The sequence below is a fragment of the Equus asinus genome, chromosome 2 (assembly GCF_041296235.1).
Source record: "Equus asinus isolate D_3611 breed Donkey chromosome 2, EquAss-T2T_v2, whole genome shotgun sequence".
NCBI lineage: Eukaryota > Metazoa > Chordata > Mammalia > Perissodactyla > Equidae > Equus > Equus asinus.
In genome coordinates, this window is record NC_091791.1 from 99,977,584 (window position 1) to 100,000,976 (window position 23,393).

General features: G+C 56.2%; 2 protein-coding genes across 12 annotated transcripts in view; one reads left to right on the plus strand and one right to left on the minus strand.

The window, feature by feature from the left end:
• Positions 1-75: 75 nt before the first annotated feature.
• Positions 76-18,917, plus strand: IDH2 (isocitrate dehydrogenase (NADP(+)) 2). 3 transcript variants are annotated; one of them, XM_070495128.1, is made up of 14 exons: positions 76-267; positions 1,133-1,310; positions 2,151-2,287; positions 3,089-3,142; positions 11,728-11,819; positions 12,797-12,962; positions 14,443-14,603; positions 14,687-14,830; positions 15,650-15,786; positions 15,970-16,121; positions 17,547-17,659; positions 17,821-17,918; positions 18,008-18,100; positions 18,557-18,917. In XM_070495128.1, exons 4-14 carry the CDS (start codon positions 3,112-3,114, stop codon positions 18,642-18,644), a joined length of 1,275 nt encoding a protein of 424 aa, XP_070351229.1. In that variant the 5' UTR covers positions 76-267; positions 1,133-1,310; positions 2,151-2,287; positions 3,089-3,111; the 3' UTR covers positions 18,645-18,917. The 3 variants fall into 3 exon arrangements, with proteins under 3 accessions (XP_070351229.1, XP_070351236.1, XP_014698066.2); XM_070495135.1 differs by lacking the exon at positions 1,133-1,310 and having other exon boundaries at positions 79-267; XM_014842580.3 differs by lacking the exons at positions 76-267; positions 1,133-1,310; positions 2,151-2,287; positions 3,089-3,142 and adding an exon at positions 3,632-3,873.
• A 1,540-nt stretch (positions 18,918-20,457) lies between these two features.
• Positions 20,458-23,393, minus strand: part of ZNF710 (zinc finger protein 710) — a 62,288-nt gene continuing 59,352 nt past the window's right edge. For all 9 annotated transcript variants that reach the window (XM_070495119.1, XM_044761248.2, XM_044761262.2 and 6 more), the window contains one exon: positions 20,458-23,142. In XM_070495119.1, coding sequence (XP_070351220.1) covers positions 22,973-23,142 — 170 coding nt within the window. In that variant the 3' untranslated portion in view covers positions 20,458-22,972. The remainder of the gene's footprint in view (positions 23,143-23,393) is intronic.

Here is a 23,393-nt window from a genome sequence, read left to right on the forward strand (position 1 = left end):
ACCCCTGTGGACCGAGCTCCTCTCCGGACTGGAATGTGCCCTCTTGTCCATCCCTGGTCATGCCTGGCATGTCACAGGAGCTCAGTGAAAAGATGTGGAGTGGATGTGAATGAATGGATAATATTAACACCACCAACAGGTTTCTTCTCTGTGTGCCGGGCACCACGCTAAGCATTTGATCCGCATGAGTTTATTTAATCCTAACAACTACTACAAGTAGGTGTTATTATCCTCATCTGCAGATGAAGAAACCGAGGCTCAGAGAAGGTAAGTGACTTGCCCGGGCAATGAGACGTCATAACAAATGATGTCGGCAAACAGGGAAACTGCTGCTAAACGGTAATGTCGCCTCTGGTTCTTTCTATTGCCTTTCGATGATTTCCCCTTGCTCCAACTTTGCATTTCTAGTTTTATTAGGAATTTTTAGGGTTAACTTAAGCAACCTGAAAGAAAATGTCATGCAGTTAAATAGAATTTTAAAATCTTCCAAATTTGTTTCTGGACTCTGCCTATAATTGTCCAGAGATTTATTTTACAAAGTTGAACACCGGAGTAGGATTCTCTGCTCTTTTATTGAGGGAGAGGGGTCTGGGGAGCTGTTCACTTTGGGTGACAGCTCAGGTGTAAAGGAACGGTGTGTCCCCCAACCCCCGCCCCGCCCCCAGTACAGGCTTGAGAAGGTGCGCCTGGACTTGGCCACCAAGGATGAGTGGGTCTGGCCATGAGGAATGGAAAGAGTCCACTTGGTGGAAGGAAGGGATGGTGCAAAGGCTCAGAGTCCCGGGCTACTCAGGGGAATGGCTAAATTTCAGGTTCTCGGGGAGAGGAAATAGAAGAGAAAGGTGGTGAGGGAGGTGAAGGCCATAAATGTTACAGACTGTCAGACTGTAGTGTATCAGGCAGTGGAGAGCTCCTGCAGGTCTCTGAGCTGTGGAGGAACGGCTCAGGGCTGTGCTTCAGGGTGGCGTGCTGGAAGCAGTGGAAGCAGCCGTGAGGGCGGATTGGAGGAGGGAGCACAGACTGCCGCAGGGGAATCAGTTTAGAGATGACCACAAATAGCTCTGCTATCAACACCTCTCCCACAACCCTCTCCTCCTCCTATTTTCTAATAATGGCATCACCATTCTTTCAGCTCCAGGGATGGGAGTCTGAGTCACTCTGACTCCTCCCCCGCCCGAAATCCAGCCAGCTGCCATTCCTGCTGCGTCCACTTCTACATCATCTCTGGAGTCTTGCCCTTCTGGAGGGTGCTGCCAGGACCCCGTGTCAGGCCTGCCCCTGGTTCAGGGACCCTGGTCTCCCTTCCCCAGGTCTGAGCCCCTACTCCCCAACATCCCCTCACTGCTGTTGCCACATGTTGCCCGCTGCCTGCAAAGGTACGGCAAAACTAATGCCCTGGAGCGTCCACTTGGATGGAGCGCCAGTCCCTCACCTCTGCCAGCCTGCCTGTCCAGCCTCCTCCCAGATCTTAAATACCCTTGAGAGCCAACTTGATGGGTGTTTGTGCCCTGAGCTCACAGGGGTGCCCCCATCAGTGATGACTTTCTCCTTGCGAGGCCTCTGGCATCTTGGGACTCCTTCCTCTTGTGCCTGGTTCGTGATGATCGCATAGATGCGTGTTTGGCTCCCGGAGTAGAGACTGAGTGATGTGCGTTTTTCTGCCTCCACGGGGAACTTCTATGTCACCTAGACTCAATAGCTAATTGGGGTTTGATTAAAAATAGGGAAGGGTTGACCCCAAACTGGAGGATCTAAGCACCTCTCCTTTAAACCCCATCTTTCTCTGCAGTGGCTTTTAGGGCCATTAGTTACCACCACCAGGAATTCCAAATAAGTGCAATAACTAGGGGCTCTGGTGTCCTCTTCTTTCTTCTTAAAAGAGCAATGAACTGGGAGCCAGGTGTATGAATATGAACTAGAGTTCTGCTACTTTCCAGCTGTGTGACTTTAAGCGAGTATCCTAACCTCTCTGAGTCGATGGTGCTGACAGTGACTGCCTCACCAAATGGGCACTGTATGGTGAAGGCGGGCATGGAGCTGAGCCCTGGGAACAGTGAGAGGCAGCTTAATCTGAAGACTTTGCCTCAACTGCCTGGGCTGCTGCTCTGCTTGCAAAGGACACATGTGCCTCCACCTTGATCCTGCTGCAGGCAGAGGCCAGATTCTGGAACATTCGGAGCCTGCAGGACTGCCTCTCAGGCCTGACGCCCTGGTCCACCACGTAGAGGAACAGATGAGCCCCTGGCATGGGCAGTGATTTCTTTATAACCAGCTCAGAAGTGAGAGTGTAAGTACTTGACATACAGCGCTGAATCTGACTGGGTTGGAAGGACCCTCAGGGCGTCCAGTCTCCCAGTTTCAGGGATGGGCTGAGGCCCAGGTGCCTGGTAATACCAGGATGGCATGAAAACCAAATACCAGAGGCTCCATGGGCTGTGCTTGTGTTTCGAGCAAGAGAACTGGGAAAAGAGTGAAAGGCATAATGGGTCATTCCGGGGCACGCTGGCCCGAGAACAGGCTCTCAACTGAGGCCTCGGACTTTGCGGGGGCCCAAAGCAGCCTCCCCTTGGGCCAGTCTGCTGGCTCTCGGGGCCAAAGCAGTAGCCCTGCCTGGCTGGGCTTTGAAGCCGGTAATTCAAGGTCGCTCTCCTGGCTCAGCTCCATCTGGCCGTGTTGACCGGGAGGCAGTGAGGGGGAGAGCTGGGAACACAGGGCAGAGAGGTTGTTAGTATTTGGAACGAGTTGGTGTGACTGGCAAAGTAGGGGGCTGGGGTCAGATTTGTCTAAAATAAAACCCAGCCCCCGGCTGGTGTCTCACTTCAAGAAAAAGGGGGAAGCAAGAGAGAGAGACTTTGCTTGTTTCTTGCAGAACCAGTCAATATTCTTTTGCACGAGAGCGGGCAGAAATGGGACTGTCTGCCCGGAACATGCTGCGTTTATTCAGGCCTGGCTGCATGAGCTCCCATCTGGAACGTGATAAGCTTTGGTGCAACGGCCGGGGAGCACAGGGTGTGCCCCAGGCCTTCCACATACGTTATTTCACCCAGGTCTCCTGGCAGCCCTAGGACTGTTATCATTCTCATTTCAGACGAGAGAAAACAGACCCTGGCGATGCTGAGTGACTCCGAGGAGGGACCTTCTGGTGAGAAGCACAGGAGGGGTTTCAGCTTTAGACTCTGGTCAGTCTCACAACCCGTGGAGGGGCTAGGAGGATCTGAGAGCCAGCTGGAGGAGAATTGGGGTGCCGTGGTCTTAGCTCAAGAACGCGGAGCCCGCACTCGGGTAATGCGCCCTGGAGTTTCAGCCCAGCAAACACGAAGGACCCAGGAGTTTGCTCAGATTTGCCTTTTTCGGTTGAAGCTGATGTGTCAGCAATGAGACCCTGGTTCCAATGGGGCTTCCTGGAGGGAGGGGTTCAGCCTCGCTAACGGCTCCCCTCATCCTCCAGCTCCCATCCCCGCTCGCGCGTCCGGGTGGGTCACACTCACGCCCCTCGCCCTTGCCGGCTGGGCTTCCCGCCGCTAGGTGGAAGCGCGGGCTGAGCGCGGGGGCGGGATCCCGGCTGGTGCAGGGCCGGGGGAGGAGTCCGGCCGGGCCAGGGCTCCGCCCACCCGCCGGCGAGGCCCAATCGCGTGGTGGCCCCTGGCCGCCCCGCCCAGTCCTGCCCGCGCTCCGGCCCGGCCGGGTCCCAGCCGCCCGCCGCCGGGCAGCTGGCGCTAGCATCTCGCTTGACCTGTGCGTCCGCCCGCCTGCTCGGGATGGCCGGCTACCTGCGGGTCGTACGCTCGCTCTGTAGAGCCTCCGGCTCCGGGCCAGCCTGGGCGCCGGCAGCCCTGACAGGCCCCAGCTTGCAGGAGCAGCCGCGGCGCCACTGTGAGTGCCACGAGGAGGGTCCGGGCGGGGCGCGCGCCCGGCACCGCGACGTGGCGGCCTCCCAGATGGGCACCGGGGAGCGCGACCCGGGCGGCTCGCGGACCGGGGACGGCGGGGTTGGGCACACAAAGAGCCGGGGCAGGGGAACGATCTCCCCTGCCCAAGCTTCCAGGCCGCGCCAGGCGCAGGGCCGGGGACTGGAAGGGTTGTGGCAACCGGTGGTCCGGGCGATACTGGCCCTGCGGCCCTGCGCGGGCGGCCGGGGGCTCCAGGCTGCTCTGCGCCCCCGGATATTCCCGTAGCGGGTGCTGAGGTGTCCCGGGCCCGGAGGGTCCCCTGCCCGCCGTGCGCCCTTGGAGGAGACGAGCGGCCGAGTGGGGCTGGGGCGCCCGGCCCGCTGCCTCCCTGGGAGGGAGAGCCGCGGCGCCGAGTCTGCTCAGACAAAGGCGGCCAGGGAGGAGGCATCCACTTCCCCTTCCTTTGCAGCCGGCCGCGCTCTGTTCCCTCCTGGCTGCCAGGCCCTCGTCAGCTATTTTTGGAGCCTCTTAGGAGACAGCTGGAGGAGCGTCCTTTTTATTTTCCCTTTTGTTTGGACGCCCCCCTTCTCCTTGTCCCCGCACTGGAGGCTCCATCGTGGGGCCTCTCCTTGGGTTGACCTGCCCGTTTCTCGCTCGCCGGCTTCTGCGCTGCTCTTGGCCCCGCTCCGTTCACCCGGCTGGGAGACTTGGCAGCCGCGCGCCGAAATGTCACTTTCCCGGATCGTCTGTCACAGCTCCGTGGTACCCTTAGCTCCCTGCTTAGGCAAGAAGACATAAGCAGGACTTCGGCTGAGCCTCCGTCACCAACACGGGCTGCCCAGTCTGGCCTGTGGGCATCGGTCTGCGCCCTGGCTCTCCATCGCCAGCTGCAAAAGGCAGGGAACAGGCTAGGTCCCTTGGTCCTGTCTGATGCCTGTTGCCACGGAAACCCCTATCCCGACCTGGCCGGGAGCCCCTTGGGGTCAGCCAGGAGAGGGCGGAAGAGGGGGTGGGGCCCCGGCGGCCTGGCTTCACTGTAGTGTAGGTAATCTTTAACCTAGTGTTCGAGCAGCTGACCGGAGCTGGGAGGTGGGGGAGGGGAGGGGAAGGGAGGGGAAGAACTTGGGCCCCAGCGCCCCCACGTCCCCTGCCAAGGAGAAAGGGGCATTTCTGCGTTTGTCCTTCTGGGCTTTGTCTCTGTGAGGGGTCAGCCCTGCAACTCCAAGGTTCCAAGTGCCCTCAGGCCCCAACGTTTGCCATATGGCACCACCTTCAGCCAAGTATGGTGGAAGTTAGATACATTCTCCATTTTCCCCCTTTTTTTTCTGCATTGATGGTAAAAAAGGAAACAAAAATCACACAAACAAGAAAACAAAGCCCCTTTTGGGGCCTGAATTTTGGTAACACATAAAAAGAGCAGTCAGTTGCAGGTCCTTCCAGAAGTCCCCAAGTGGGTTGCTTATTAAGGGGCTGAATGCCTGGTATTTTAGTTGGACTCAAGGCTATAAATTGTGACCTCTGCTAGCTTGTTACCTGGCAACACTGCTGGAGACAGAATACTTGGCATTCCCCCTGATGACAAGGAAAGAATATTTTTTGGCCAAACGGTCTGGTGTTTTTGCTGCCGGGCAATTCCCACACACGTCTCTAGTTTTGCAAGTCCTAGGCCGCCAGCGACTGCTGGTGGTGGTTCTGATAAGTTAGAGTTTGGGGAAATGAGGGTGCGCTCTGCGTAACTGCTCAATGGAAGAATTACTTATCCAGCCTTTCTTTGCTCCACTCCTAGCCCAGGAGCTTCTTATTTTTCTCACCCTGCCCCTTAACTTTTCAGATCTTGGTGACTCGCCTGCACTCGTAGATCCCAGGGCAAATTATTTCATGATGGTTCAAAGTTTTGCAGACCCACCAGGAGAGTTCTTATGTGTTCTTCGCTGAGCCTTGAAGACCACCGCCGTCTCACCAGAGCGGTTTTGGGTGGTCATGTTTAGGCCCAGTAGGTTTTGAGGGAGAGCCTTTCTAGAAAGCTTGGGGCCTGCTCCGAAATCTTCTCTGTAAGGTTGAGGCGTCTCGTGCTGATTGCATTCAGGGTATGAGGTGCTGGAAACGGCTGTCTAAATACAGGAAGCCAGGCTCTGCGGCCTGCACTGGGGTTACCACTTCTGTTAACCCATGTTTGAAATGCCAGCAGATTGCAAATATGAATATGCTCTAAACTGTGAGCCGTTCCAGGGCTGGGAGCCCATTGTCAGGCAGAGATGCCACCGTGTCCGTTTGTGATGGTCTGGTACCGTCTGATGGTGGGAACTCCCTGGCCTCTGTGCGGCACTGCATGCCAGGAGGGCGGGAGGGGACGGAGCACATGTCATCCTCACAGAAGCTGAGGGCAGGGCAGCCCTTACCACCGGCCTAATTGACTGCGAGCTGACATTCATTCATGCCTTCAACAAATATTGTGCTTCGACTGTGTGTCAGGCCCTGTGCAAGGGGATGGAGCTGGGAATGAGAGGAAAGATTTTGGCCCTTATGGAGCTTAAATTCTAGTGCGGGGACAGACAGTCAACACGGTGGGGGTTGACTAGCATCATATATGGTAACAAGAACTAAAGAGAACAGATGAGCAAGGACTGTGTGCAGGAAACTTTGGCTGGGGCAGCCGGGAAAGACCTCACTGAAAGAAGCCGTGAGGGCGCAGAGGGAGCAGCCCACTTAGTTATCAGGGGAAGAACCCTGGTGGAGGCGTGCGCCTTTGCCTGTGGGAGGAGCAGTGAGGGAGGAGTGCCCGGTGCCCGTGGTGGCTCGGAGTGCACAAGGATGAGTGATGGCAGATGAGGTCGGACCATGGGGCCATGTGGAGCTCGCACACCATTTTTGAGGACTTTGGCTTTTACTCGGAGTGAAAGGGGAGGCTTTACAGGGTTTTAAGAGGTGTGTCATGCCTAATTTACAGTTTAACAGGAGCACCTGGCTTCCGGGATCTGGTAGGCGGCCATAGTCATCATCTGACAAGAGAGGATGGTGGTGGCTTGGACCTGGGTGGTGGCACTGCAGGGAGTGAGAAGTAGTTGGATTCTGGATGTCTTTTGAAGGAAGAGCCAACTGGACTTTTTGATGGTTCGGATGTGGGTGTGAGAGAAAGGGAGCACTGAAGGATGACACTGAGGAAAACAGTAGAGTCTCTTCTGGAATTGCTGCGCTGCCTTCTTGAGCTCCGGGCCTTGGGGGCCTCCCCCCGCTTTCTGCTGGGCCGAGCTGGCTGAGCGGTCTCTGCTGAGAGCAGCGTGGGTAGGAATGTGGTGAAAGCAGTGACTCTTGGGGCGGCCGTCTTGGGAGGGGCCCTGGGTGCGGAGCAGCAAGCAGATCTGAATAGGGACAGGTTTTGAAATCCTTACATGGTGTTGGGTGCTAGGAGGCCCAAACGGGGAGGAGGGTTGGCCTAATGGGCCTCTTGGGACTGGTGTAATTCCATCCCACACTCTAGCCACGAGGACCGTGTTTGTGCAAGGCGTCGTCGGAAGGTTTCCTGGTGACTGTCCCCTGCAGGCTTTCAGATAGCCCCAGCTGCTGTTTCTGGGATTTCAGGTCGCTTGTCACCACGTGTCTCCCAGAGGCTGTCTCTGCCGTACTGGCTGAGCAAAGTCTGGAGGGCGGTTGGCAGCCTGGACTGAAGGGAGGGGCTGTGCTCCGCTCGGCTGGGACGAGCATCTGCTCGGTGAGGCGGAAGCAACTCAGCCTTCAAGAGAGGCTGGATTTTTTATGTCAAATCTCCTGGGTTTTTTGGACTGGTTTAAATTTTTAAAAAAAAATTTTAATTTTAATTTCTTATTTTTTTTATTGTGGTAAAAAGCACATAACAAAAATTTCCATCTTAACCGTTTTTAAGCATACAGCTCAGTAATGTTAAGCACACTCACACAGTTGTGCAACCAGCCTCCGGAGCTTTTCATGTTGCAAAACTGAAACTGTATGTCTGGGAGACAACTCCCCATCCGCCCCTCCCCCCAGCCCCTGGCAACCACTGTTCTACTTTCTGTTTCTATGATTTTGTCTTCTAGGTACCTCAGATAAGTGGAATCTTACAGTATTTGTCTTTTTGTGTCTGACTTGTCTCACTTAGCATAATGTCCTCAAGGTTCATCCATGCTGTAGCATACTGCAGAATTCCCTTCCTTTTTAAGGCTGAATAATATTCCATTGTATGTACGGTCAGCCTCCATATCTGATGGTTCCGCGTCCACAGAACGTGTACACGGAACTGAACACATACAGACTTTCTTTCTTGATGTTATTCCCTAAACAATACAACAGCTATTTGCATAGCATTTACATTGTCTTAGGTATTACAGGTAATTTAGAGATGATTTAAAGTATCCGGGAGGATGTGCGTAGGTTATATGCAAATACTGCACCATTTATATAAGAGACTTGAGCACCTGTGGATTTTAGTCTCCATGAGGGATCCCGGAACCAATAGTACCCTGCAGATACCAGGGATCACTGAATATACCACGTTAAAAAAAAAATTTCAAGTTAATATTTGTTGACCTTCTGAGTAAGGTATAGAAATTGTGAAAAGCTTAGACAATATAGTTATTAAATCCTTACATATTTATGACTGCTTCTAATTTGTTGGCCGAAGTGTTACTTACAGCTGGATTGCAAGTGTCTTTGGGAAATGTGGCAATGTTGTTTTCACAAGTCTGTGGAGATCCAAGGGAAGTTGCCTTCATGGAATTTGAAACAAAAGAACAAGCAGCAAAAGCGATTGGGGTAGGTCCAGATCGATCATTAAAACATGCAAGTGCTTCCTTTTTTAGTTTCAAAGCAAGTGCATCCATGTGTAAGTGGTGGGGAGCCCAGTCTTGGAAAAACTTGGAATCACAAACATCATATAACCTTTTGGAGGAAAGTTTTTCTTAACCTTCCTGGATTAGCTTCTAGAATCCTGTTCTTCTCTGGAAGGTTCATACCACATTTTGTTTATCTATTCATCCACCCATAGGCACCTGGGGTGCTTCTCCCTCTTGGCTGTTGTGAGTAACGCTGCTATGAACATGGTTGCACAAGTATCTCTTTGAGACCCTGCTTTTAATTATTTTGAGTCTATATCCAGAAGTGGTATTCCTGGATCATATGGCAATTCTATTTTGAATTTTTTGAGGAACCATCATGGTGTTTTCCATTATGGCTGCACCATTTTACATTCTCACCAGCAGGGCACGAGGGTTCCAATTTCTCCACGTCCTTGTCAACGCTTGTTATTTTCTGTGTTTTTAATTGTAGCCATCCCAATGGGTATAAAGTGGTATCGTGTAGTTTTGACTTACATTTCCCTAAAGACTAGTGATGTCGAATCATGTGCTTCTTGGCCATTTATGTATCATTTTTGGAGAAATGTCTATTCAAGTCCTTTGCCCAGTTATTAATCGGGTTATTTTTGTTGTTGTTGAACGTTCCTGATTTTTAAACCTAGGTCATCAATTAACATTAAAAAAAACAAACCCAAAGCAATACCTGCGCTGAACAAAATGAGTGTCTGCTGCTTGGGCTCCCACAGCCGCCCAGCTGTTGTGGTTTACGTGTTTCAGGAAGAGGTGCTTAGCACCTGATAAATAATTGGGCTCCGAGGTCTCTGAGGGTTTGACAGCTGCATGCACAGCACCGAGGGCTGCCTGCTGTGATCTTGACGTCGAACTCCTCTGTGGAGGAGGTGTGGTGTCCACAGCCCCACTGGCTGCTGTGCCTGAAGCCCAAAACTTGTGTGGAGCCCAGGCTTAGGCAGAAACCTTTAGGACCGGCCCCTCAATGAATCTCCTTGGGGATCCTGATTATGGCAGGTTCAATATACTTTTAAAAATTTGGTTAGCTCTCATCAGATTAACTCATAGGAGATGCTCCTAAAAACTCAGCTAGCTCGGCAACACCACAGTAGACTGCAGGCCCTGAAGCCCTTTCTACTGAAGCTTCAGACCAGAAAAGGTGAAGGAATTTTGCAGCTTGGGTCCAAAGCCCATTGCATCTTGGGAAGGGTGGTAGAGCAGTGCCAGCAGCATCCACCTTGTTCCCTGGGGACTGAACTATTTACAGTCTATTTGCTTTCTGCTTCTCTGCAGCTGACCCACAAGGGCACCCAGAGGCTGCGCTTGAGCCAGGGGTCTGTTCTAGCCTGTCTCCGACACAAGCCATGCTCCTTGTGTCTCATTTTTCTCCTGGAATGATCTCTAAGATTCTTTTTAGATTAAAAAAAAAATCTGTTTGCATATCTTTGGAAAGCGAATTATTTTGCTGCCCTAATTCACCTTTTTCTTCGTGGGTCGGGATGTCATCGTGAGTCGTGGCTGTGGTGTGTGTTGTAGGACAGTGACATGCATGGGGTCTACTGGGCTTTTGTCACTTTTGTTTTAGATGTCCCTCAGTGGCCGTGCGTTTTTAGTTCCTAGACCTGTTTTTCATAGGCTCCTGTCCCGTGCTGTCAGCCTGGCCAATGTCACTTCTTCGACTGTTGGTGTTTTCGAGTGAACATCCTTGTCCCCTCTTCTGACTTGCTGGGTCTAATCTACGGGGAGGTGGAGGACCCATAACTACATCTGTAAGGATTGTGGGGAACATAAGGGTAAATGGGCCCCGAGTGAGGGCCGAGGAGGGCTCCTTTGGGGAGAGGGCCCAGCTCTCAGGGGTCCTGTTTCTACCCGGGTTTCAGCAGCGAGCGAGACTTCTGCTGACTTGAGGCCCGACTGCAGGTTTGGCATGGATCTTGTTGCCCTGCTCTGCGGTCGCTGCCTCTCCAGAGCCTGTGGGCAGAGGACCCTGCTGGCGCTCGGTGCCCCGTCTGTCACAGGCTCGGGGTCAGCACTGCCTGCACTGCCTCGATGAACTGAATGGGCCATTTCCTTGAGTTTCCTTTGGAATTCACTTCCCAGACGGTTGCTTTTTCTCCTGAGTCAGACTTTCCTTGAAGAACCTCCCCCAGCTCCTGTTTCCTTCTCCACCATCTCCCTGGCCCTGGGTCGGCCCCTCGTCCAGTCCTTGGCTGCTTCTCTGGCAGGACTGGCCGGCCTGAGCCAGCTTGGGTCAGGAGTTCTGAGTTGCATGCTCAGGTGTCCTAGGCCTGTGTTTCCCACTGTGCAAAGTATGAGTCCTCTGTTTTCAAACTGTGACCTTGGGAGGTAAGCAGGTAACCTCTCTGAGCCTCAGTTTCCCCACATTTAAAGTGGGGATAATGACACTCCGTTTGGGACTGGTTTTGAGGTTAATGGAATCATCTAGAGGGCGGGATGGACCATCAGGGACTTGGGAGGTGCTCAGGACAATTTCCTTTCTCACTTCAAGTTTGTCGGGTTCTCAGGTTGCAAGCAAAGGACAGAGTTAATGACTTGCTAACTTTGAGAGGAAGTTACCGGAAGGACATGGGGTAGCTCATAGACTTGCAGGGAAACTAAAGAACCGAGTCCTGGACAAGAGGGGATTCCGGGCTGCCCCTCGACACTGGAGGCAGGAGCCCGTGGGCAGCCTCTCCCCGGCTTCCCACTGGACCCGGCGGCCCCGGCTGGCTCTCATCCTCTGTGTTGGTCTCTTCTGCCTTCCAATTCAGGGGCAGGGGATCTGACTAGCCAGGCTGGCATCTTTCTAGCTAGTCCTGGCTGGCCCTACTCAGTGGGGGATCCAGGTCCCCCCAGTGATGTGAGAGCTGCTCCTGCAGAAGGGAGAGTGAATACTGGGCGGCTGGACCCTGGCTGACCCCTGCCCCCTCCTTGGAGAAGGGTGGGTCTGGCCGGGGAGGAGAGGGGCTCCCCCACCAACCTCCCCAGGAGCGTGATGCGCTGCGTGTGCCTGGTTCTAGATGCCGACAAGAGGATCAAGGTGGCAAAGCCGGTGGTGGAGATGGATGGCGATGAGATGACCCGTATCATCTGGCAGTTCATCAAAGAGAAGGTACTTCCCTCCCACTGTGGGCAGCTCTCTGGGCGGCTGGCCAGGCACAGTGTTCAGTCTCAGCATACGTTTCCTCGGCCCCCTCTGGGTCCCCGGGACTCACCCGTCACCCCGGTGGGCAGCAGCAGTTCCTGTCTGTCTCCCCCATCCACCCTTCTTTCGTGTCCAGCCCACTTGTGGTTCTGATGACGTGTGGCAGCTTGTCCTCAGCAGTCTGTCTCCTGCTGGTACCAAGGCCTGCATGCTTTGCCATAAACGTGTGCAGATGCAAGGCGGATCCTCTGTCATACCGTTTTGATCTGCTGCATCCCAGTGTGCTTCCACGAGGGAGGGAACGGAGAACTGGGCTCGTGTGCAGGCAAAGACGCAGCCCGCAGCTGTGCACGTGGTTAACCTTCTCTTAGCAGTTCCAGGATGTCACCGGGAGTCGTGGCCGTGGTGGGTGTTGTAGGATAGTGATAGGTACGTTTGAGCCACCACGGCAGGTGGTTCCCAGGGGGGCTGCTCAGCTTCTCCAAAGTCGCTGTGGTGTGAGTCTGTTGAGGAGAGTGTGTCGTCCATGTGCAGACCCCTGCATTGTGTGTACGTCACGAGAAGAAGGTCAAGAACCACCACTTCTCTTTGGGGAAGAAGAGGGAGCCCACTGTATTAGAAAAATCTGGGTGCACTTGGAGTTGGGGTTCAGCTGAGTCAATGGGCCATCGCGGGGGCAGATGGTCCACGCTAGGAGACAAGCCCTCCAACGGCCACAGCCTGGTCTGCCAATCTCTCTCCAGAGCCCTGGCCTCCTGCTGGCTTTGGTCTGGCCCCTCTGAGGATGGCTGACCCCAGCCCTGTGCTGCACTGCCCCCTCCCTCCGTAGCCTTCCCTGCTTCCTGTCCTGATGGGCTGTCCGTGCCATGGCCCGCAGACTTCTCCTCATGCCCCTGAGTCACCGTCATCTGGGCTGATGCCTTGCCCTGGCCTCCTGTCCCTAGCTCATCCTGCCCCACGTTGACGTCCAGCTCAAGTATTTCGACCTGGGGCTCCCAAATCGTGACCAGACCAACGACCAGGTCACCATCGACTCTGCGTTGGCCACCCAGAAGTACAGTGTGGCTGTCAAGTGTGCCACCATCACCCCTGATGAGGCCCGTGTGGAAGGTGCGAGGGCGTGGAGGGGGGTGGGTTGGGGCGGTGGGGCTGGGACGTGACCCCAGTCTCTCTGGGGAGGGCTGGTAGACAGTGGAGCCTTAGCGGTCCCTCTGCAAGGCTTGGGAGAGGCAGCTATGGGGCTGGCCTCAGGTTCCACAGTTAGGGTGTGGCAGAGCTCAGACCAGAATCCATGTGCCCTGCTCCCAGGCCAGTGGTGTTGCTGCTGTGCCGTGTGGCTCTGAGTGAGGAGGAGGTGGAGGAGGAAGCTAGTGCTGACGCTGTCTCAGTAAGGATAGCCTCTGGGCAGCTCGCTCCTCTGGCCTCTTGGGCTGTCCTGCAGGCAGGCTTTCAGAGAGACTGGGCTGCCTCTGTCCAGATGAGTGCTGTGTATCAGGCTGCATCCTTCAGAGCCCCAGAGGACTCTGGAAAGGGTCGCTTGTGTCCTGCCACTGTCCTGGCATTGCAGGTCGGCCCCCTTGCACTGTGGCCATGGAGGGGTCTCAGGGAGGTGCCCCCACCAGGCTTGGACTGGTTGCTGATCCCTGGTTCTGGGGGCTGCTCTCGAGGGTTCCATGAAATGGCACCAGTTTGTGGATAAAGGGGCCAGGTGTGGATCATTCAAGAAAGGGTGGTTTAGGGGCTGGCCCTGTGGCTGAGTAGTTAAAGTTCTGCGTGCCCCACTTCGGTGGCCCAGGTTCTCAGGTTCTGATCCCAGGTGTGGGCCTACTCCACTCATCAGCCTTGCTATGGAGGCATCCCATGTACAAAGTAGAGGAGGATTGGCACAGATGTTAGCTCAGGGCTAATCTTCCTCACCAAAAAAACAAAAAAAAGAGGGTGGTTTAGAGTTTGCAGAGTTCTCGTCCCTACTTCCTGCAACGAGGGAGCTAGAAGAAAGCATTCAGCACTCATCTCCAGACTCGCCTGCTTCCTCCTGTCTTTCGGGTTGTACTGACCTCAGCGTAGAGGAAGCATTTTAGTGTAAGCTCTTGTCACAGGGTTTCTTTTATTTCTCCTGAAGCCTCGAGTTTATATATCCCCATTTATGGGCAAGGAAGTAGAGGGCCACAATCTTAGTAACGTGGGCTGGACCGTGGGTAGTGGCAGGACTGGGGCTAGAACCAGGGCGTCCGGCGTGAGGCCGTGTGCTGCCTGCCCCGTCCGAGCATGATGTGGGAATAAGGACAGGGCACTTACCATGTGAGCCCATTCAGTCCTTGCAGCAACCCAACAGGCTAGGTATTTTATCAGTAAGTTCATTTGATAGCCCAGGCGAAGCCACTTGCACAAGGTGCACAGTGAGGGGAGGCAGAGCTGAACCCTGAAGCCAGGAGATCCATTTCCTGAGCTCACACGTTCATCCTCTGGGCTCTGCTGCTTCCCCAGGATGACTTTTAGGACCCCCATCTGGCTGCAGCCTTGCTTGGGGTTCAAATTCTGGTTGGAAGGTGGGGGCTCCAATGACGCCACTTCATCTCTGTCCTCATAGAATTCAAGCTGAGGAAGATGTGGAAGAGTCCGAATGGAACCATCCGGAACATCCTCGGGGGGACTGTCTTCCGGGAGCCCATCATCTGCAAAAACATCCCTCGCCTCGTCCCTGGCTGGAGCAAGCCCATCACCATTGGCAGGCACGCCCATGGCGACCAGGTTGGCCGCGGCGGGTGTGGACTCTGCTGGCCTGGGACCCCCATCCGGAGCCCCTGGCCTGAGCCGCCCTCTTGTCTCTGCAGTACAAGGCCACAGACTTTGTCGTCGACCGGGCCGGCACGTTCAAGATAGTATTCACCCCGAAGGACGGCAGCAGTGCCAAGGAGTGGGAGGTGTACAACTTCCCTGACGGTGGCGTGGGCATGGGCATGTACAACACCGACAAGGTGGGTCCCCGGCACTTGGCTCCCAAGCTCCCTCCTCTCCCAGCCTGTCCTTGGGCCACGTTGGCTTTGTGATTCTGGCTGTTCCTGCGTCAGTGGCTTGAGGAAGGTCAGAGGCCCATGAGCAGGTGCATCTTGGACGTGTTCAGGGGGCCCCGTGTAGAGGGTGCTGTCAGACCCCGGCTGAGCTAGATGCTCCTGCTCCCCAAGTTCCCGTGCTCATCACTGATGCCCCTTTGGGGGCCTGTTAGTTGTCAGGACTCTTGGCTTGAACAAGCTGGGCTTTTAAACACCTATGCCCTCCTTGTCCCCCGTCTCTTGGCTTTCCTTTCCTCTGTCGTTGGCCTCCTCCTTAGGCCGTGAAGAAGTGGCCACCAGTAGCTCTAGGCACCCTGCCAGCTCCGCTACCCCATCAGAAAAGAGCCTTTTTGCTCATGGTTCCAGCAAAAGTGCCAGGCCTAGGTTGCACGACCATCTCTGAGCCGATCACGGAGGCCCAGGAGAGGAAGGGTCCTGACTGGATAAACCAGGACACACTGTGGACTCTAGAGACTGGCGGGGGGGCTGGGGGAGTTAGCCCCCCCCCCAGCCATATGGTCTAAGAATTGGGGAGGGGGAGATGCTTTCCAAAGCAAAGCTGGGGGCCGCTGCCTCTCGGAAGCTGGGAGGAGGATGCGGGGCTGGCACCGACAGATGCTCCCTCCAGGGGGGCTGGGTTAACCCAGACTGCGGAGAGGGTCGCACGGGAGGAAGGGAGGCCATTCCTGGCACCTGGGCCTCGCCCCGGGGGACCATGCCAGGGACCTCTCTCTGTCCCCACAGTCCATCTCCGGTTTCGCGCACAGCTGCTTCCAGTATGCCATCCAGAAGAAGTGGCCCCTCTACATGAGCACCAAGAACACCATTCTGAAAGCCTATGACGGGCGCTTCAAGGACATCTTCCAGGAGATCTTTGACAAGTAACAGCCTCTCCCTTTGCTGCTCCCCAGGGCCTCCACAGCCCTTCCTCCCTGTGCCTCCAGCCCCATCCTACCGGGGCGCTCGCTGTCCCAGGGCGTTCGGCACAGCTCTGAGGCTCAGGGAGGGATCCCCAACCTGTCAGCCTCCTGCCCTCTCCCCACAACAGGCCCTTCTGCTCGCAGGCACTATAAGACCGACTTTGACAAGAATAAAATCTGGTACGAGCACCGGCTCATTGATGACATGGTGGCTCAGGTCCTCAAGTCTTCCGGTGGCTTTGTGTGGGCCTGCAAGAACTACGACGGAGACGTGCAGTCGGATATCCTGGCCCAGGGTATGCTGGGAACACCTGCTCCCTGTGGGGATGGACTGTTGGTCTTCTGTTGGCTGGGGGGCTTTTCAGACCCTTTTGGTAGAAAACTTCTCCAGTGTAGCAGCGGGACTGCGGCTTGCCTGCCCTTTGCAGGCTCCCCTGTGGACAGCAGGGGGCAGGAGCTCCCTGGCCTCTGAGTGAGGAAGGGCCACACAAATTACGTTTGGACTGGTGTATTACTAAGGCTGCTGACACAGAGAAAGGACACAGGAATTCAAGTTCTAAAGGGCTGGGTGTGTCCGCTCTCAGGTTGTTCCTGTCTATGCAGGGGCCCCGTGACTGTGTTGGCTCCAGGTTTGGACTAGGTTTGGCTCGAGCAGAACTGGATGTTCTTTAAATTACAGAGAATTTGGTTTGCACAGTAAGCCTTTTTGGATGTAGGAGAATAGTGGGGAAGATGGCAGACCCCCAAGCCCTAGGGTGTTCTGAAGGACGAATTGGATTGCAGCAGAAAGCGTGGGTGAGGCCGTTAGAGAAGAACTGTGAGAAATCATCCAGTCGTGTTGGGAACAGGAGCAGGAGCAGGAAAGGTGGTGGGAGTCAGCTATGTGTAAAACATAGGGATGGAGAAGCACGGTCACGTGGGATGGGGTGAGGTCCAGCCCCTGGGAGGAGAAAGGAGGCCCACACCAGGCTGCGATGAAAGGCAGCGGGTCTCAATGCTTTATAAAACCTCTGGCTTTATTTTGAAAAGTTCAGTGGTGATCCTCTCTCTAGAACCCTTCCCATCTCAGATGGAAGGGTGGAAAGCCCTAGCAGGCAAGAGCAAGGCATGAAAGTTACCCTTATGTACATAAGTAGTCGGTGAGTGGGAAGGTGCAGGTAACGATGGAGAAGGCGTCCCCCTTCCCCTGCCCCCACAGCAGAAGTTCTTAGACAAGTAATTTTCCTCCTTATTTTGGTGCCATGGAGTACTTTCGAAGCCCGGGAGACCTGGACAACAGAAAAGGTCAACATCTGGATTTGCAAAAATTTGGAAATAAGTCACAAAGCTTTAAAGTAGCCTAAAACAGCAGCAGATAAAGTGATGGGGGTGGCCTAGCCGGGAGCAGGCTTTATCCTTTCTGCTTGAAAATGAGCCTTTTGGTCACGAGCCAGGCTGGGTGGGCAGAGCTCTGTGGGGTCTCGGGCCCTGGGGGCCACAGGCTCTGGGACGCCTGGCGGTGGGGACACAGATGTATGCCAACGGGCTGATGATAGCCACCTTTGAGTGGCTATCAACTGGAGACCACAACAAGCGTGGACAGTCCTGTCCTCCCATACAGTTGGGGGTGGGTGGAAACAGCCGCTGAGAGGCAGCTATGACAGCAAGAGGGCTGCTGGGCTCCACCCTGGGGGTCCTAGGAAAGGCATTGGCACTGAGCTGAGGGTCCTCCCCCTCTTCAGGCTTTGGCTCTCTTGGCCTGATGACGTCCGTGCTGGTCTGCCCAGATGGGAAGACCATCGAGGCTGAGGCTGCTCATGGGACGGTCACCCGCCACTATCGGGAGCACCAAAAGGTGAGTGTGGGGCCCGTGGCCACATGCCCATCTACCTGAGGGGCCCAGAACCAACTGGCAAGACGGGCCTGGCCCTGTCAGTTTAGGGATGGGCAGCTCCATCCAAGTGGCCCCCTCGTTGCCTGGTTCAGCTCTTGATCCCCCTGTGACCCCACCCCCAGGGCCGGCCTACCAGCACCAACCCCATCGCCAGCATCTTTGCCTGGACGCGTGGCCTGGAGCACCGGGGGAAGCTGGACGGGAACCAGGACCTCATCAGGTGAGTGCAGAGAGTGGGGTCTGAGCTGGCCCATGGCAGGTTCTGGACCTTGGCTCTGCACAGCTGGGGTTTCACTCTGTCCCCTGCAGGTTTGCCCAGACGCTGGAGAAGGTGTGCGTCGAGACAGTGGAGAGCGGAGCCATGACCAAGGACCTGGCAGGCTGCATTCACGGCCTCAGCAAGTGTGTGGCCTGGGGAAGAGGGCAGGGCTGGCCTTCCGGGACCTCAGGGCTGGGTGGGAAGAAGCCAGAGGACCCCTCTTAGAGGCCCTCCCCTGAGTCAGCTTAGCTGCCTGGGGCTTGGGGCAGGACAGGTCCACGGTCCTGAGGGATGCCTCAGGCCAAGCCTTCCCAGACCAGGCCCAGGAGTTGGTCCTCATGCCTGAGGCCAGGGGCTCAGAGCCTTTCCACCCCTCCCGCACCCATCTCCCAGGAGGGCTTGTGCCTAGTTGCCTGGTCACCTAGAAAAGCAAACAGACCCTAGCAAGGTCCTGCTGAGTTTGCCGTGGCCCTTTGGCCGTGGGCTATAAGTAACCTCTGACCTATGGCCTGGGTGTGCCCCTCCCCATGGGGGGACGAGAGGCTCTGCCCTGGGAGGGTCGGGCCGGGGGGCCCCTCATGTGCATGTTCTCTCGGCAGCGTGAAGCTGAACGAGCACTTCCTGAACACCTCGGACTTCCTGGACGCCATCAAGAGCAGCCTGGACAGAGCCCTGGGCCAGCAGTAGCGGGCGGGGGCGCCGCGGGCCGCGTTTGGACGCCAAGCTGGGCCGGGCGGGCGGGCCGCGGCTGCTCCCAGCCCCTCGCAGGAGGCCTTTGTGGGGGACGTTTTTTATAAGCGAGATGTTTTTAGAAGTCTCTGTCTGTGTTTGCCCTCACGGTGACGTGAGGCCGCAGCAGCCTGTTTACCTCAGCCGGTCAGTATGTTTCGCATACTGTAATTTATATCACCCCTGGAGCACATGGTGCCATATTTAGCTACTAAAGAGCTCTTCACAAAACCGTCTGCTGTGTGTGTACCTGAGGGGAAGGAGGCGGCCGCAGCACAAGGCCGAGGGCTCCGAGATTCGGCCAGGGACAGACCCGAGCGCTTCAGGCCACCGTAGTGTCCTTCTTAGGCCTCTGTCCAGTCAGAGGGCCACCAGGGCGGGGGCAGGAGGCCCGGGCAGCGGCGTGAGCCCCCTGCAGTCCACAGGAGTGGCCTGGGCTGCCGCCGGGGCTCTTGGGACGCAGGCCTGTGGTTCCCTGGAATTTCCCGGCACGATTCGGTTCCTATATCCTGTTCTCCCTTTTAGGATTGTTGTTATTTCCCGATAGAATCTGGTTACGTTTTTTATTTATTTTTTTCCTTTGTTGCTTTTAACCTCTTAAATATCTCCAGGCCTCTTTATCTGCCCTTCTCTTGGTCCTCAAAACAGGTCCCAGCCAGGAGCTGCCTCTCCGCTCTCCTCCACAGCCGCCTGAGGCTGGGGGTGGGGAGGGTGAATGGGGGCCCCCACGCAGTCGAGGCAAGTGGGTCCCAGGCTTGGGTTCATCTTCACCATTCTTTGACAAAACTAGAAAAGTTAGGTTATAAAGATGCTGGAAAGCTGACTAGATCCAACTAAAGGGTCATCTTTTACGCAGGGGTTGATCATACAGTCATGTGCCGCATAACAACGCTTTGGTGAACGACGGACTGCATACAGGCCGGTGGTCCCATAAGATCAGTACCATAGAGTCGAGGCGTGGAGTGGGCTGTACCCACTAGGGTTGTGTAAGTGCACTCTGTGATGTTCGCATGACAAAATCGCCTAAGGGTGCGTTTCTCAGAGCAGATCCCCATCGTTAAGCGACGCATGACTGTAATGTACTTTGGGTGTTAAAATGTCCTGGGGAAGAGTTGTGTCATCTTCACTTGATGAAATAAATACTTGGCAGCCCACAGTCCATTTCCCAGATTTTGGGGGAACTCTCACGGCTCCTGAAACCCAACACTTGGGAACCTGGGTAGCTTTGAGATGGGCTCTAACACCCCCACACACACACTGGTGGCCCCCTTCCGTTCCAACAACCGCTCTTCCTCAGTAGTCGCACCCAGCTCCCAGCGCCGTGGAAAGAAAAGCTGGTGTGCTGGCTCTGCTAGGCCCAGCTCCTGCGGGGAGGTCCAAGGTTTCTGGCCCCTTCTTGCTCATCAGTTGCAAAGGGCTGGCAGCTCCCCAGAATGCACAGCCTCAGAAGCCCGGTCTGGCATTGTGAGCTGGCGTCTGTCCTGGTGCTCTGTTGGTGGGTAAGGAGGGGCAGTGGCTTTTCTCTGCAAGTGGTGGGAATTCTGGGGGGGCTTGGCCCATGCCCCCTCTCCTGCGCCTGGAGCAGGTCGCCGTGGCAGCCTGGCCCTGCAGGTGGCCATTCCAGTGCGAGGCTGGTCTGGGTCTCCTCCAGGTCCTTGCAGAGTGATGCCCCGCTGTGTGGGGCTGGGAAGCCTTACCGACAGTTTATTCCGGGGGAGGGGTGAGGATCTCGTCCCCAAGAACCATGGGAAGAAGCACCCGCAGTCACCTCACTAAAGAATATCCATTTATTTATAATTATTGCTAAGTAAACTTCTCTTTTTAAACAGGAACGTAAAAACACAGTAGGGCTTTGCACAAGTGGAATTTCTAAACAGTTGGTTTGTATACATGTCAAAATAAGTTAGAATGGAATTCGTCCAGGAGTTTCCAAGTCACCCAAGAGGCCGCGTGCGCCTCTCTCGAAAAGGTCGGGCAGGAGTGAGGACGGGAGCCTTGCCGAGACCACCCCCCGGCTCAAGTCGTGAGTTGTGCTGCTTCCTTCTCGAAGTTTTGCCCAGGTCCAAGGCACAGGGCAGGGGGGCGTTCAAGTATGGAACCTCGCAGAGGGCCGCGCTGCTGGCGGGGCGGGGTGTGGGGGGGGAGGAAAGCCCCACCCTGGGGGCCAGACCTTCTCCCGTGGGTTGCCAAGACCAAGGCCACTGGGCTGGCAGGAAAGAGGAGGAGGAAGGGGTGGAGGTACAGGGTTCTTTTTGGTACCAGGGGACAAAGACGTTGTGGGAAGAGGTAGTTTGCAGGGGACGATGCTTCTGCTCAGCAGGAGAAAATGTTTTCTACAGTGACGGCGTCACTGCCACCTGAGGGTCATCATGGCGGGCACCTGGGAGGCCGGGGGGCCTCGGGGTCTGGAGAGCCACACTTGGGAAGAGGCTCCCGTGAGCCCCCAGCCCTCTTGTTTGCTGCTTCACACCAACTCCAGCAGAGAAGGAAGAGGCCCCTTGTGCTCCCCCTCAGACCTGATCCCGGCCACCCTGAGGCCTAGCTTGGTCCTTCACTAAGGACACAGCCTGGGGGGGTAGCTGTATTTCAAACTGGTTATCCCACCCCTGGCTGTTCCGCCCCCGCTGCCTGGTTTCTGGGTTGAAGCTGGTGGCTTCACCTCCTTCTGTGCCTTTGGGGACGGCCCTGCCTGCCCCTCCCCTCTGAGGCCTCAGGAGGTGAGCGGGCAGGAGTCTGGGTGCCCTGGCATTCCTGAATGTGCTATTTCACTGCCTTGGGCCTGTCTGGGGTTCCAGGGACAGGAGCTGGTGTGGGGACAGAGGCAATGAGTGGGCAAGCGAGGGAGCGAGCCGCTGGCTGAGCAGGATGGAGCGGCCCTGGCCACTGCAGGGGTGATGCAGAGGGTCATCAGCAAGAGGGGCTTGGAGGGTAGGGGGAGGGCCCGCTCAGCCCTGCCTCTCTGGCCTCCCGCCCTGGCCGCCTGAGGCTTCCTGCTAGCAGCTGCCCCTCCAGGCCCGCGTCCTGCCTGGCCAGGCCGCTCTGGGTGGGGGAGGCACAAAGCACGCACAGCACACAAGCAAGCTTCCGCTGGGGAAAAGAAAATGATCTCCGTCAGAAAAGATAATAGGTGACACAGAATTGGAAGGGAGAAAAAATAAATTACCTTCAAAATAACCCCATTGCTCAAAAAAATTGTTTTCTCTATGGTTTTCATTTTCCTTTTTATATATGTTGCTCTTCCCGGGGAGCCTGCTGACTCTTGGCTGTCCCGTCCTCAAAATGGATACTTGTTTTAAGAAAATACTCCAGCCCCCCTCCCCGCATACAGGTGGTCTTCGGCCTCCTCTGAGGATAGCCCCTCATGATCCCTTCACTGTGCCCGGCCCCTCACTCAGGGTCCTCTGTCTGTGTTATTAGCGCGTGCCTGATGCAAGGCGCATCCCGGCTTTGTTCACTTTGGGGGACCCTGGTGTGGTGCCCCAGTTCAAGACAGAACTGGATGACATTTGTTGAAATCCACATTAGGGACACCTACTTCCAAACAGGGCTGTAAGACGGGGGCCTTCTGGGAGTTGACTGGAGAGGGTGTTAGCTGGGGGCTGGGCTGTACCCCGCTCTCCTAAGGCCAGGACTGGGGTGCATGCACACCTGGCTCGAGGAGGGTGCGGGAGGCACCAGGAGGTAGAAGGCAGAGGGCGCCACCTGGCTGGCTGAGGACGGGGGCGGGGGCTCTGGGGCCGGGGCTTTTCGGAGCCCAGGGGCCGGTGGGGGTGCGGGGCAGTGCTGACCAGCACAGGGGCTCAGACATCCTGAGAGGCAGGCATCGGTGCAGAGGAGGAACAAGGCATGGCTCAACGATCTCTTGCCCCAGCGTCGGGACCCTGAGGAGCCGGCAGGAAGGCCCTGCCCACACTGGCTGCCCCAGCTCTGCTGGGCCCGGAGAGACCTGAGAACCTGTGCCCTTGTCACTTGTCCCCAAGTGGCCCCCATCAGCATCTCTCCCATCTGCCCACAGCAGCAGGCCACGGAGACCCAGACCGGGCCTCCTGTGTCATTCTTCCTTCCCTGGAGCGCCTGGGGCCCAGGCCCGGTTCACAGCTGAGGCCAGTAGTACAGTCTCCATTTGGTCTAGATGTCCCTAGTGGTGCAAACGGCTGGGCAGGCGGGCAGGGCTCAGGGCAGTGGGGCAGTAGCTTGTTTCTCGCCGCGGGCGGGGCAGCCCGCAGCACGTGGTCTCACCCCCACGCCCCGGCGCGCCTCGCCGGCTTCGGGCAGCCCAGCTTGTGCTATAGCACGTTGTAGTAGGCCATCTCCTTCATGGCCTGTTCGGTGAGGACGCTGGCCTCGGCGCCGCCGTCCACGCCCGCGTAGGCGTAGGCGTTCTCCTCGAAGTCCTCCATTTCCTGCTGGCTGTCGAGCTCCGATGGGTCGGTGCCCGTCAGCTCCATCATGGGGTCTGCAAGAGAGGGGCGCAGTCAGGCCCGGAAGCCGCCCAGTGGGCAGAGCCAGCCACTCCCACATGGGAAGCAGATGGCCTTTCTGAAGAAAAGACTTCCCGGGCATCGCTTCTAGAGGATTCTCAGCTGCCTCTTGGCCTTCCTGCTCGGGGAGGCCCCAAGGCTCCTGTGGTTCCTTGGATGGGTCACTAGAGCTGAACCCTGAAGCTGTGTGTGGCGCGGGGCGGGCACAGGCCCAGCCTTGAACTCT

Excerpts from the sequence above, each read along its gene's own strand:
- IDH2 (XM_014842580.3), top strand. The coding sequence starts at position 3,759 with ATGGCCGGCTACCTGCGGGTCGTACGCTCGCTCTGTAGAGCCTCCGGC. Across the intron at positions 14,604-14,686 it reads GGCACGCCCATGGCGACCAG|TACAAGGCCACAGACTTTGT; the intron begins GTTGGCCGCGGC and ends TTGTCTCTGCAG. Across the intron at positions 14,831-15,649 it reads GCATGTACAACACCGACAAG|TCCATCTCCGGTTTCGCGCA; the intron begins GTGGGTCCCCGG and ends CTGTCCCCACAG.